The 12,881-nt window shown below is 35.1% G+C and overlaps 1 protein-coding gene across 1 annotated transcript; it reads left to right on the top strand.

Annotated features, from left to right (window-relative positions):
- On the top strand, window positions 1–12,828 carry LOC123525924 (apolipophorins-like). Its single transcript, XM_053537727.1, has 20 exons — window positions 1–106; window positions 742–792; window positions 1,342–1,502; window positions 2,310–2,549; window positions 2,693–2,845; window positions 3,008–3,206; window positions 3,534–3,786; window positions 3,949–4,114; window positions 4,278–4,457; window positions 5,094–5,243; window positions 5,369–5,947; window positions 6,068–6,399; window positions 6,799–6,981; window positions 7,477–7,741; window positions 7,888–8,035; window positions 8,360–8,617; window positions 9,101–9,358; window positions 9,691–9,931; window positions 10,627–10,843; window positions 11,122–12,828. The coding sequence occupies exons 1-20, from the start codon at window positions 55–57 to the stop codon at window positions 12,826–12,828; spliced, it is 5,793 nt and encodes a 1,930-aa protein (XP_053393702.1). The 5' UTR covers window positions 1–54.
- The last annotated feature ends 53 nt before the right edge of the window (window positions 12,829–12,881 follow it).

Raw genomic sequence — 12,881 nt, forward strand, 5'->3', positions numbered from 1 at the left:
TTGCCGGTCAGTATCAATCAAAGAGAGAAGTGAAATAACCTGCATTGCTCCGAAATGGGGCTCACACTATTTTTTGTTATTGCCCTCGCGGCTAGAACATTTGCAGGTAAGTATTTATTTATATATTTATTTATTTATTTATTTATTTATTTCTTAGTTATCAAATGAGTTTAATTCGGAACTGTTTCGAAAATAATTTATTGTTACGTTTTGGGTTTTTTTAACTTGACTAGTCTAATACACCATATTTCCTAATGATATTTATTTAACATTACAACATGATAATCTAAGTTGTTGATAATGACTAAGTACACTCTACTTTATAACACAGTCCTCAAAAGTGGACTATGGTGTCACTGTACTCAGACTGACGATTACTATCCGACGTGATTTACATTGATCATTATGTTTCACGCCACTAAAGCAATTTTCAAATTTCTTCAAAAATATCATTATATTATAAAATATATTATTCATCAGTTTAAACTATTTCCTATTAGATGATAGCATGTCTAACCACTGCCGATTGAAAGCAGTTCAGTTTCATTTTGTTTTACGCCATATGATTAATTTTCAATTTTCTTCAAAAGTAATCAGTTTCCCCCAGTGCTTGGACCGAGATTCAAACCCGGTCCTTTTGATTGACAGTTAAGCATGTTACGATTAGACCACTGGGTTACATTTTTGTTTTATCAATATACATTATGCATATATTTATTAATAATTTTACAATGTTTCTAGGTCCTATCCAAGAAGTATCCATTAGAGATCAATGTGCTAGACAATGTACAGGTATGTAAACACCATTTGCGTCTACGTTTATAAACAGAATTTAAGGTAATGGACCCGTAATGACACTCGTAAATTTCCGTATGATTACGTATTCCCGGATGTAAAGCAGCATGATTTGGCATTCTTCGGATGTAAAGCAGCAACTGAACGCGCTAATAACTTTCCGTAAAAACAAAACGGAAAATGCCGAAATCACATACAGAGAGTACGGAATTTGCCGACTGGCATTACGGGTCCACTACCTTAATCAACAACAACAACAACAACTTAACAAAATTTCCATCCACAACATATTATATGATAACTATATTGGAGTATATGATAACTATATTGGAGTATGATATATGAAGCTGGTAAAAGAAGTGCAAAAACTAAATGAATGGTAAGTTCATACTTTATTTCTGCATTGAATGGTGCTTATGAAACACACATTCGTTCTGTTAAATAGATTCAATTACCGCTAAATCTAAATAAAACTTCCAAAATGCATGTGTATAATAATAAATTCATCAAAACCTAATATAACTTTGGAAAACTCCTGTCATTTAGTATCGAGCAAATTCAACTATGAAACTGGACAGACCTATGAATTCAACTACGAAACGGAAATTCGAACAGCGATACAAGGTGCATCAGAAGACCAAGCCGGTGTGGATTTATCAGCGAAGGTGTACTTAGACTTACTTTCAAAATGTGAAATGGTCATGCGGGTATGTTGTTCCTTTTTAAATACATATTTACATTTTCAAATTTTATAATTTCGGTATTGTGAATATTGTACTCCTTTGTTATTTCTCCTGTTATATAGGTAGATTAATTTCAACATAAAATGTACAATTATTACATGGCAAATATGATATGCTGCTTTGCTTTCTGCAAAGGTATTGGATGCGTTTAAGGTTCGTTGGGATTTCTTTAATATATGGTTACACGACCTTGTCTTTTATCATGCCATTACGATAACAACTGCCTGATAAAGCCTAACTGAAAAAGCAGCCTTTCTCTGGTCACTGACATGAGAACACTTTACACTGTGTAAACCTATTATAAAGTCAAAGGACATCAGATTATAAGAGCCCCGCCTACTTTATTGCCGGACTACTTTCTGTTCATAGAATAACAGGTATATTCAGTAATTCGCGCTCCTCTATTTAACAAAAAATTAGAAGCTGTTAATAATATCAAGATAAATAGAATAACAGGTTACTGTCTTATGAGAAAGGGATTTCTCAAAAGACAGTAACCTGTTATTCTTTTTTTTGTTGTTAATGTATTCATCAGACTAGTTTTAAACTTGCATGCACTGTCACGTAACTTTGGAACAAGTGGGTTTGTGTGCTGCAAATCGGTCCATGCTTCTCAGTGTAGTTCCCAGCTTTGTTCCTTTATGTGTTTCTTCAGTCCTTGTTTGTCCTAAAATTTAGTAAAAAGAAATTAACATCTTAAAGTGATAGGATTTAATACATAATATATACACTACTGATAAAGACATAATGTACAGTTAAACTTATTTACAGCTGAGTGATGTCAGACTGACAGAACAAGACCCAGAGACGTCTACAATGATAGCAGTGACTTCTGACCTTATTTCTGGTCTGGAACAAAATCCTCTAACAGTCTCTTTCCAAGATGGCAACATTGAGGAACTTTGTCTGTCAAAACCAGAAAGTGACAAAATATTGAACATCAAGAGAGGTATAATGTCCCTCATCCAGAACAACATGGATGATATCAACAAAGACCAGAAAGTCACCGAAGTAAGTTTGAGTCTATAAACATTAAGTAAAAACGCCATATAAGATATAACTATATACTGTTTCATTATTCCTTACCCCTCGAAATTTTGTGTTTTAAATTAAGAGCAGATTGTATCTTAAGTAATTGTAATTCATTCTTGTAGGTTGATGTGTCTGGTAAATGTGAAACCGAATACACATCTAAAGATAAGGGATGGTACAACAAATTGATCACGAAATCCAAGAATCTTCTGGGATGTACTGGTCGTCAAGGCAGCAACACAGCTATCCATGGAATTCCTTACTCCTCTAATTCAGTAAGTATGGAGTAAAAGAGTAAAATCAATTGTTAATGCATTACTGTTACTAGTGTTATTTTTTTAACTGCTAATTTGGATGTACATACGCTGGAATTGAGTTTAAAACAATACACATACCATAATATTGGTTGCTCTGTATTTTGGTATGATCATTTATAGGGTGTGCAGTCAGTCCCGCTTATCAAGAGCACACACGAGGTCCAACAGGAATTTGTAAAGTCAACCGGCCGACTTCAGTCTGCAACATGTCATGAGGAGCACACATTTGTCCCTTTCTCTAGATCAGGCAGTGGAGCTATCACACACAGTACCCAAACTCTGACATTCGTAAAGGAATACAAGTCTCGTTCTAAGCCAGGTACAGTGCAATTCCCTATAAAAATATTTTAAAAATAAACAGATTTGTTCCCTGTTCTTTTATTTCATTAACTGACAACTAATCACGAGAATCCTATAACTATAATAATTACAAAAGAAGTTCATTTATGGTTAATTTGTGTGACGAGTTTGTAACAATGAAATTTCAAAAGTCATCTTTGTTCGTGTCTTTGATTGATAAACCCTTAAGAAACATAAAGTGCGACCAAGTAGAATAGTAGCATACTCAGATTGATTGAGTATGTTCATGAAAAGTTATAGATCGTATATTGTTTGTATGAAGCCGTTTTCTTCATTTATTCTACAGAACAAATTTCGGTAAGAGTACCAATCCAGTTCCAACACTCTAGTGGAATTAGCGCTGAGCAGACAAGAAAAGATATGGAACAAAAACTGATGGACATTTGCCGCAACACAAAAGACGGAATTACACCAGAAACACCAAATCTTTTTACATCGTTGGTTCGCACCATGAAGGCGATGGAGTCGAAAGATCTTGTAGATATTTACCAAAAAATCAAGAACAAGGAGATCTGCTCCGTTAACAACGACAGAGTGAGGTATGAAACAAGAACAATTTTAATCTTTACAGTTAAAACGCAGTAAAGGATATATTCAAATTTATATTTGTTTTAATAATATATTCAATTATTCATTTTTCTAAATTTTACATATTCATAATGTAATGAACTAACAGTGACCAATATTTTACATTTTTGCAGAAAATTCTTCCTCGATGCCATTCCTATGTCTGGAACTATAGACAGCCTCAAACTCATGGTCAAACTCCTAACCAGCGGTCAGGTGACTGGTTTAGATGCCGACATGTGGATGACATCCCTTGCTTTCATTCAGAATCCATCAATTGAAATGTTAGCTGAAGCAAAGGTAATTTTCATGGGTTGTTGAGATATAGATAAAATATTTTATTCATTCTTCATTCTGAAGTATATTTCGTAATTGTAATATTTTTTCAGAGTGAAAACAACATGCAATATTTTCACGAGTTACGTTATTTAGCATACATGTATGATGTTGCTTTTTTTTCAAGTCACTATTGTCCATGAAAACTAACGAGGAAAAAGCTATGCTGTCAGTTAGCTCTTTGGTACACACTGTTTGCAAGAACAACCCAAGCTGTGATAACTTCCTTGAAGTGAAGAAGATCATTTCCCTTCTGGAAAGCAAAATTGCTCCTTCATGCAAGATATCAGACGACACCTTCCGCACAGTAAGTATTTTGATATCTTATTCTGAAAGGCATGTAACCAGAGATCATTCTTCAGTGCTTCGTTTTTCAGCTATGTTACAACTTGATATCATTCTGTAGCACAATGTTGTAAATGATAAGTAATATAAAAGATTATAAGAATATCTCACTATGGTTATACCAGGGCTAAAGTTCTAATTACTTCTTAACTATTTTATATAAAGCGTATTTAACGAAGCGCGGGAAGAAAAATCTTACGATGTTTCGAAAAAAAACAAAGAAAAAAACATAGAGTTCCATTTAAGCTTGTAAATATATAACGTAACTCCATCAAGTTAAACATTTTGTTTTGTCTTGAACAGACTCAGTCAAATAGAGTCTACTGTTTCTTAATTTCCTATGCTTCCAAAGGATCGTCTGACATATTTTATCACAAATAAATGAAATATAATACTAGAATCTATTGTATTACATTGTTTTAATGTCATATACAGAACGGGAGTCGTTTTCCCCGTAGTGCAAAACGGAGTACAAATGTATTTAAATCCAGCAAAACACCGGAAACTCCTATCCGGTTGGCAAGTTTTGTTTTGTAAAAGAAATTTAAGTTAATGTAGTTTTAAATGAAATATATAAATACTTTTATTATTTCTTCAGAGCCTTTTGGCATTAAGAGCTATTGGTAATGCTGGATATGGTACAAGCACCATTCCTACCTTGACAAAATGCTTCAAAAGAACTGAAAATCCTATCGAGATTAGACTTTCCGCCATAGAGACATTCCGACGCATTCCATGCAAAGCTGATGTGAGTACAACATAGTAATCATTACTCCATGTGTAATTTCGAAATTTCTTGACTGATAAATATGTTTCTGTAGTACACTGATGTTAATACACAGTGAAATTACTTTTATTACTTTATATTTCTAGAAGTCGACGGTGTTATCTATTTTCGTCGATACCGAGGAAGATTCTGAAGTCAGAATCGCCGCCTACAAATCATTGATGGAATGTCCTTCTGATTACCTAATCAGCAAAGTAAAGGGTATGCTTGGAAAGGAGGAAGTCAACCAGGTTGGATCCTACGTATGGTCCCATCTAACCAACCTCATGGAAACCTCGAACCCACATAAGCAGGCAATTAAATCAGTCCTAGAAGATGAAATTCTACAAAAGGAATTTAACATGGACAATAGGAAATTCTCTAGGAACTATGAAAAATCCCTATTGTTAGAAAAGATTAATACTGGAGCCGTTGCTGAGGGCGATCTTATTTGGTCTTCAAAGTCTTTTATTCCTAGATCAGCGATGGTGAACCTCACAGTTGACCTTTTTGGAAACGCAATCAACCTCTTTGAGATTGGAGGCCGAATTGAAGGTCTTGAGTACTTCCTTGAATCTTACTTTGGGCCAAATGGTTACTTTAGTGAAAATGACGTTCAGCAAGCAGTGGAAGAAACGGCTGTAGACGTCGTCAAGACGGACAAAGTCAAACGTATTGACAAGAGGGTAAGTGTACAAATAAGATAGTATCTTATTAATTTTATGTGTTTCACCCCTTAGTTGAAATGGTATTATCATGCTCTAGGAGAAAATTATTTTCTAGCATAGACGTCTTATTCTTTTTAGAACAACCGTGTCATGGATGAACTTCGTGGATCCCTTTACATGAGAGTATTCGGCAACGAACTCCGGTACATGAATTTCCAGGGACTTGACTCATTATTTTCCCAGAACAGTTTTAACTTCCTCGATATGATGATGAAATTTAGCAAAGAAAACGACTATCAGTACACACACAGTTCAATGTTTATGGATAGTTCAATAATTGTTCCAACTAGCTCAGGTTTCCCATTGAACCTCACAGTTAACGGAACTGCCACCATGGACTTCAAAGCGTCCGGTAAAATGGATGTCATGAAATTCCCAACAATGGACATTCGTGGAATAATCAAACCAAGGTATTACTACTATGATATAACTATTGCAAGGCATTGAAAGTTCTTGTAGTACTCTAAAAATGTTCAACTAATTCGTTCAGATGTTTCACAACATAAATGCATTCGATATTTTGATAATTTACCTATCAATATCAGCAGTAAATGGATGTAAAATAAGGCGATTCGATTCAAGGTCTTTGCAAAACGTAGTTGCTTGCAGTATTAATAGATTGAGTAAATGTTTTATGTAGATTTTCCCACAATATATAAGCAAGTTATTTTTTGCTAAATCATTTCTTATTATTCTAATTGTATCTTTCGATTTAATTTCATGATGTTAACAAAATGATACATTATCTCTTAGTTTTACATTAGTAATTACATGGATACATTCTAATGTTACATTGTTGTAATTTTCAGTGCTGCTGTAGTTGTGTCAAGTCAAATGGGAGTTGATGCTCTAGACACACAAGTTGGAGTAAAAATGGTATCGACCCTTCATTCAAGTACTTCAGTCCAAGGAAAAGTTTCATTATCAGAAGGAAGCATTGTCAATGTCGAATTTGATCTTCCAGAAGAGAAACAAGAAATTATTAGTGTTAGGTGATAATTTGCTTTCTTTATAAATTCCCGCTAGTTTAGTAATATACAGACATAATTATTGTATGGTGATTGTTTAGTGGTAGAGCGTCCGCTTCGAGTGCGGGAGGTCGTGGGTTCGATCCCCGGCCGTGTCATACCAAAGACATAAAAATATGGTACTAGCAGCTTCCTCGCTTGGCGCTCAGCATTAAGGTGATAGTGCTAGGACTGGTCAGCCCGGTGTTAGTATAATGTGACTGGATGGGTTATCATGCCACGTGTCTACGGCGTGATATTCCAGTGAGGCAGCACTATAAAGTTGGGCATTGTGCTCACTGCTACAAGTAGACACCGTCGTTTATATGACAGAAAAATTGCTGAAAAAGACGTTAAACCCGAACACACACACACACACACACTTCCTTTATAATATCGTATCAATTTTGTGAAAAATGTATAAAATGATTATAGTAAAAACTTGAATTATCTATTCATAGTATCTTTTACAACTTACAGTTCTTCATTTTACACCATACACCGTCATATGGAGAGAGAACAGAAAATGATAACAGTAAATCGCCGGGAACACAATGCCTGCACTGGAAGTAAGCTAGCTAAGATAACTGGCCTAGAACTTTGCGGTGAGCTAAGCTTCCCCAACGCATCACTGGTAGAAAATGCACCGTATTTCCCAATTACAGGACCGGTCAAAGCTGGAATTTCTCTCTACAAGCGTGACACAAGAATGACTGGATACAAACTCGAAGCAAGGTCAACACACGTAAGTTATTCTTTAATAACTAAGTTAAAGTTATTTATGCTGTATACTAGTATGTCGTTATTCCTGTGAAAAAGTCATTCTTTAAATAGATAGACAGATAGATTCTACTTATATTTGTTTATTTCAATTTGAAATATGAATTTCAGAATGCTGATGAAAACATTGTTCGTGTAGCTTTCACAACTCCAAACTCAAGAACCGATAGGAATTTCGCATTGGATCTTAATCTAAATAAAGTCCAAGGAGCTCTTGATGCAAGCTTCAGTTCACCTTGGAAGAAAGCAGACTTTAAAGGTTAGATATCTATTGTATTATATTTAATTTCTCTTTCGTGAAAACCAACATATTTGTCTGCCCACATACTTAACACACGTTTGCTAAATAATGAATATACTTGGTTCGAGCTTCGCATCAGGCGTTGAATTCTTCATGTGTGGAAGGCATGCAGGTGGTTAACGGAAGGTTGGTGGTTCTATCTCGGTGCCTGCTCGTGATGAAATAATGCACGGAGGGGTTCCTGGGGTCTTCCTTTGAAATTTAAAGCTGGAAAATCGTCATGAAATTTCTAAGTGTGTCAGTGTGAAGTTAAACACAAGTATTGTTTATTATTTCCTTTAGGAACATTTATTAACGAGAAAACAAACAAGGGAATCAGCGGGAAAATGAACTGGGATGGATCTGTCCGCTTTGATGTCAAGGCAAACTTACAGTCGGAAAGATCAGGTCCAGGAATGTTGTATTCACCAACCATACAAATTTCTATTCCCGGAATGAACAAAGTTGGTCTCAGTGGAACAGTCAAATACGCAGCATGGAAGAACTTTGAAACAGATCTTTCTCTTACTGGAATCAAGTCAACCCCTATCTCTGTAAAAAGTAAGTAGTAATTATCCCTCATCTACACATACAGATGCTTATACTATCTTTGTAAAAAGCAAGTAGGAATTTTCTCTCATCTGGAAATAGAGACGCTCACTAATACAATCCGTCAATGGTCATTTAATCAAGTCAGATTCAAATGTGTATCAATAACTGAAGGTTGTTCTGTATAATTATGATCATTCTACATAACTTGATATCTTGTTCGTTTTGGTATTCCAAAAGTTATTTTCGCCATAGATAATACAATCAATAAAAGATTTTCTGTATGGTTTAATACAAAAAAATATGCATGAATGATTAGATTTTGAAAGGCAGCTTATACAGGATACTGAGGTTTTTCAAACTCAGGAGATTAAATAATCTGTTTGTTGATATTCATGTTTAGGGACAGTTTGTACTCAAATACTTAATGTACTTGTATTATTAGTTTGATCCTGAGCATAATAAAAACGTTAATATTTATTTCCGCTGTTCTAGGTTCTATTCAAAACAAAGCAAAGATAATGAGTGCAAGTGCCAGCCTGCAAGTGTCACCCAAACAAGTATATTCGGTAGATTCATCGGTACAGACGACTGAATACAAGAAAAAGATCGTATACAAGTCACAAATCTCCATCCGTTCTCCATCCCAAGAACTTTTAGCTTTTGCTGGAACGTATACAAATGTTTATGGAAAGAACATTGAACTAGATATTGTTGTGGACAAACTTGTTGAAAAACCGGTCATGCTTAAGAGTAAGTCATTATATTGTATCATCCTTTTATGACTAAGCTAAATGTTATATTTATCTATGATGTTTTCAAATAAATAAAGGAGAGTGGTTTTCTAGTGATTGAAGCGTTGGCCGCTAAGCCCACGGGTATTGAGTTCGAGCCCTAATGGGGACACGACCGCGCCTTCTCATATGACACCTGTACTGGTTTTCTCCTGGACTATTCATCACAATCGAGTAAAAACAATTAATATTAACTAACAAATAAAATGACACCTTTAAATTGGTTCATAATTTATTCAATTTCATATTTTCCAAAATCTGTTTAAAATTAATTTTCTATGTGTGTTTTAGCAAACCTTATTACCAAATCATTCCGACGGGGACGTTTGCAAAAGATAGTCAGAGTCGATTTCAGATCAAAAGTTATGGATATAAAAATGAAGAACAAATTCGACAATAGAAATGGCAAAACCTTCGCTACAGATACGGATTTGACTTACGTTATCCGTAGATATGCAAGAGATAACATAAAACTGGTCACTAAGGTTATCAATCAGAGCAGCAAATCCCTTATGAAGGCAAGGGCTTCTATGTAAGTTACTTTTCACATTTGTTTCTATCATTTTTGTTGACAGTATTTACAAAAATCCCTTTAAGCAGGTTTCGCACGTTCGATAAACCGGACGTAACTGCGTAACGTCATTTATCCGGAAAGCGTAATATAAAGCCAGGACTCGCCCTACGAAATTGAGAATCATTTTATCAATGAATGGCAAACAGTGAGCAATTTATTGCAACGATAAAGTTATTTTTCCTAAAATTAAAATATGATCACATTGAATAATTACAAAAAATATCATTATTAGCTTGAACTGCGCGGATCACTTAAAGCATGGGCTAATATCTCAAAACCAAGCATACGGACCTACATATTGTATTTCACAATATTATAAGGCAGTGAAAAATAAACTAAATTGTGAGAAAAATATTTTAAATTCTTTGCGAGTTAAAAATTGTTCAAAGAGGTCTAGCAGATAATCGAGCAGACGGCCGTACCTTTTAATTTGCCAAATTTACTAGGCATGTTTTGAAAATTTTGGGTTTAATCAAATTCAACGTATCATTCTGTTTTCTGCAACAAAACTTGACGAAAATTACAAATCGATATAATAATTTTAATCTCGGGTTATATTTATACCGCCAAATAGTTTTCGAATATATTTTGTTTTGTTACGCCTTTCTCTTAAAATAAAATTATCTATTACAAACTTAAAATATTCTTTACAGGAATTTAGCTTCCAAACGTAATCCGGCAGCAAATCTGAAACTAATCGGCAATTTAAATCACAACAAGAGACATTCTGAGATTGAAACTGACATAGCATATGGACCAGATTTTAAAGACGCTAATAAACAAGTCAGCTTTTCCATGTCTATGGACAGAGCAATCAAGAGTTTGTCACAGGCATCCGCTACCCTCAATGGAAAACTTCTTGTCGGATCGGTAATTTATCTTAATGACGTTTAGATTTTTATTTGTTTCTAATGAATTTTGTTGACAGTTACATGAAACATTTCATTTAAGAAGTAACTTGCCGTTTTGTGGAGTTATTTTGTTATGGAATATATGAGCATATTTAAAGACTATGAAGTCTGAACTCTTCCATACTGATTTTAAATACAATTATATTTTATACCCAAATAATTACTCAAACCAGGAAACAAAATATTGCTCATGTATACAATAATAAAATAATACATTTTGAATATTTTGACTTTTAGGGCTTTAGAATCATTACTAAACTGGACCACTCTCATGATCCTAAGTCACTGGACTCAAACGTGATGCTCCGTATTAACAAAGATGCCGTTACATCAAGTTTAAGTCTAAAAGATGCATCCACAGACCTTAAAAGTCTTTCCGGACAATTCGAGCTGGAACTCCCGGGAAAGAGCATTGTTGTTTCTCAAATCGTCAAAGAAAATGCCCCGAACGATTTCACAAGCACAATGAATGCAAAATATGGAAAGTCCAAGAATACCATTGTAACGTCATGGAAGAAGGTTGCACCATCAGCTCTCACCATTTCCTCTGACATTGATCTCAGTTCGGCTGATCCTATCAAAATAAATGCAGAATATACTTTTGGACCAGAACAGTATAAGTTTGGCGGTTCTTTCCAGAAGGCGACATCTAAATACAGTGCCGTTGTCACATCTCAAGTAGAAATAGGAAAGTCCATTCAGATTTCAACTGACCTTGAATGTCCATCTCGACATGTTATTGGAAATTTTGAAGGCTCAAAATCTAATAACAAATACATAAGCCGAGCCGATGTACGATGGAATGCTGACAGAGATGATACTCAGCGTATAACTATCAATGGTAATGGGCAAATGTCAAGTCTTGCTGATGTTGATGGATCCTTTACAGTCCAATATCCAGGCAGAACTGTTGCAGTGAACGTGAGAAATAGTATAGGCAAGAAATATGCAACACACGTAGACTTCCAGTGGGAGCCTAAAAAGATCATTTCATTTGACTCTACCTTTGGAGACTACAGCAAATCAGACAGTCGGGAAATAATAAGTACCATCAAACTTGGTACTCCTTTTATTACACTTAAATCTCTTGATATAACTTTGGACCATCAAATCAATTCTGGCATGTATCAGACAAAATTAGATGCGCAGTGGAATCCAAAACAAACGATATCTGCTACCTTGACTGCAAGAAAACCAATGACACTTAAAAGCATTGATATTGACTTTATTGGTAAAGCTCCTTCCCTGGGATACAGAACAATTCAATCATCACTTAAACATAACATTGGAAATGGTGTGTCAACCATAGGGAAAGTTGTTCTTAACAGGCAATCCGTGCAGGTGGACATGTCCCTCCTTGATAAAGGCGACGAAAGTACGACCGACATCAAGGGTCAGATAGATGTCAAAACATCATTCCGTCAGCTTAAAACCGCAACCGTAACATTTTCTCACAGGAACGATGGAAGACAGATTGATACCAGCGCGCTGTTGAAATACAACAAGAAACAATATGGCATAGAAAGCTCAATGAAGGGCAAACTTCGTGGCTTAGAAGTGAACACTGATGGTGACATTAAAATACAGCTTCCGTCTGATACGATCAGAGCAACTTGGGGACACAAGAATTCTATGTCTGAAATCATAACAACATCTGAAATTACTTGGGACAATAAACGTGTGTTTGTAAGTTTCAAGGGACTACAAGATCTTAGTCTTCCGACTGGAACACTCTCTGCAGCGTTGGAAATCCAAACACCATTCAACGTCATTAAAGATGTTGTTTTCCAACTGAATCATCTTCACAAAACTGGCAAAATTGATTCAACACTCATGGTCACTAATAACGGTAACAGCTTGGCAACAATTGAAGGTAAATATTTAAATGAAAATGGAAAAATAACATCACGATTCTCTACTTCAAATCCAGGTATAGTCTATTAACACCGTTCTGACGCTGATAGAATTAAACCCAATGACAGGCCGTTTGAAATGCC

This window comes from Mercenaria mercenaria, chromosome 3, assembly GCF_021730395.1.
Source record: "Mercenaria mercenaria strain notata chromosome 3, MADL_Memer_1, whole genome shotgun sequence".
Classification (NCBI taxonomy): Eukaryota; Metazoa; Mollusca; class Bivalvia; order Venerida; family Veneridae; genus Mercenaria; species Mercenaria mercenaria.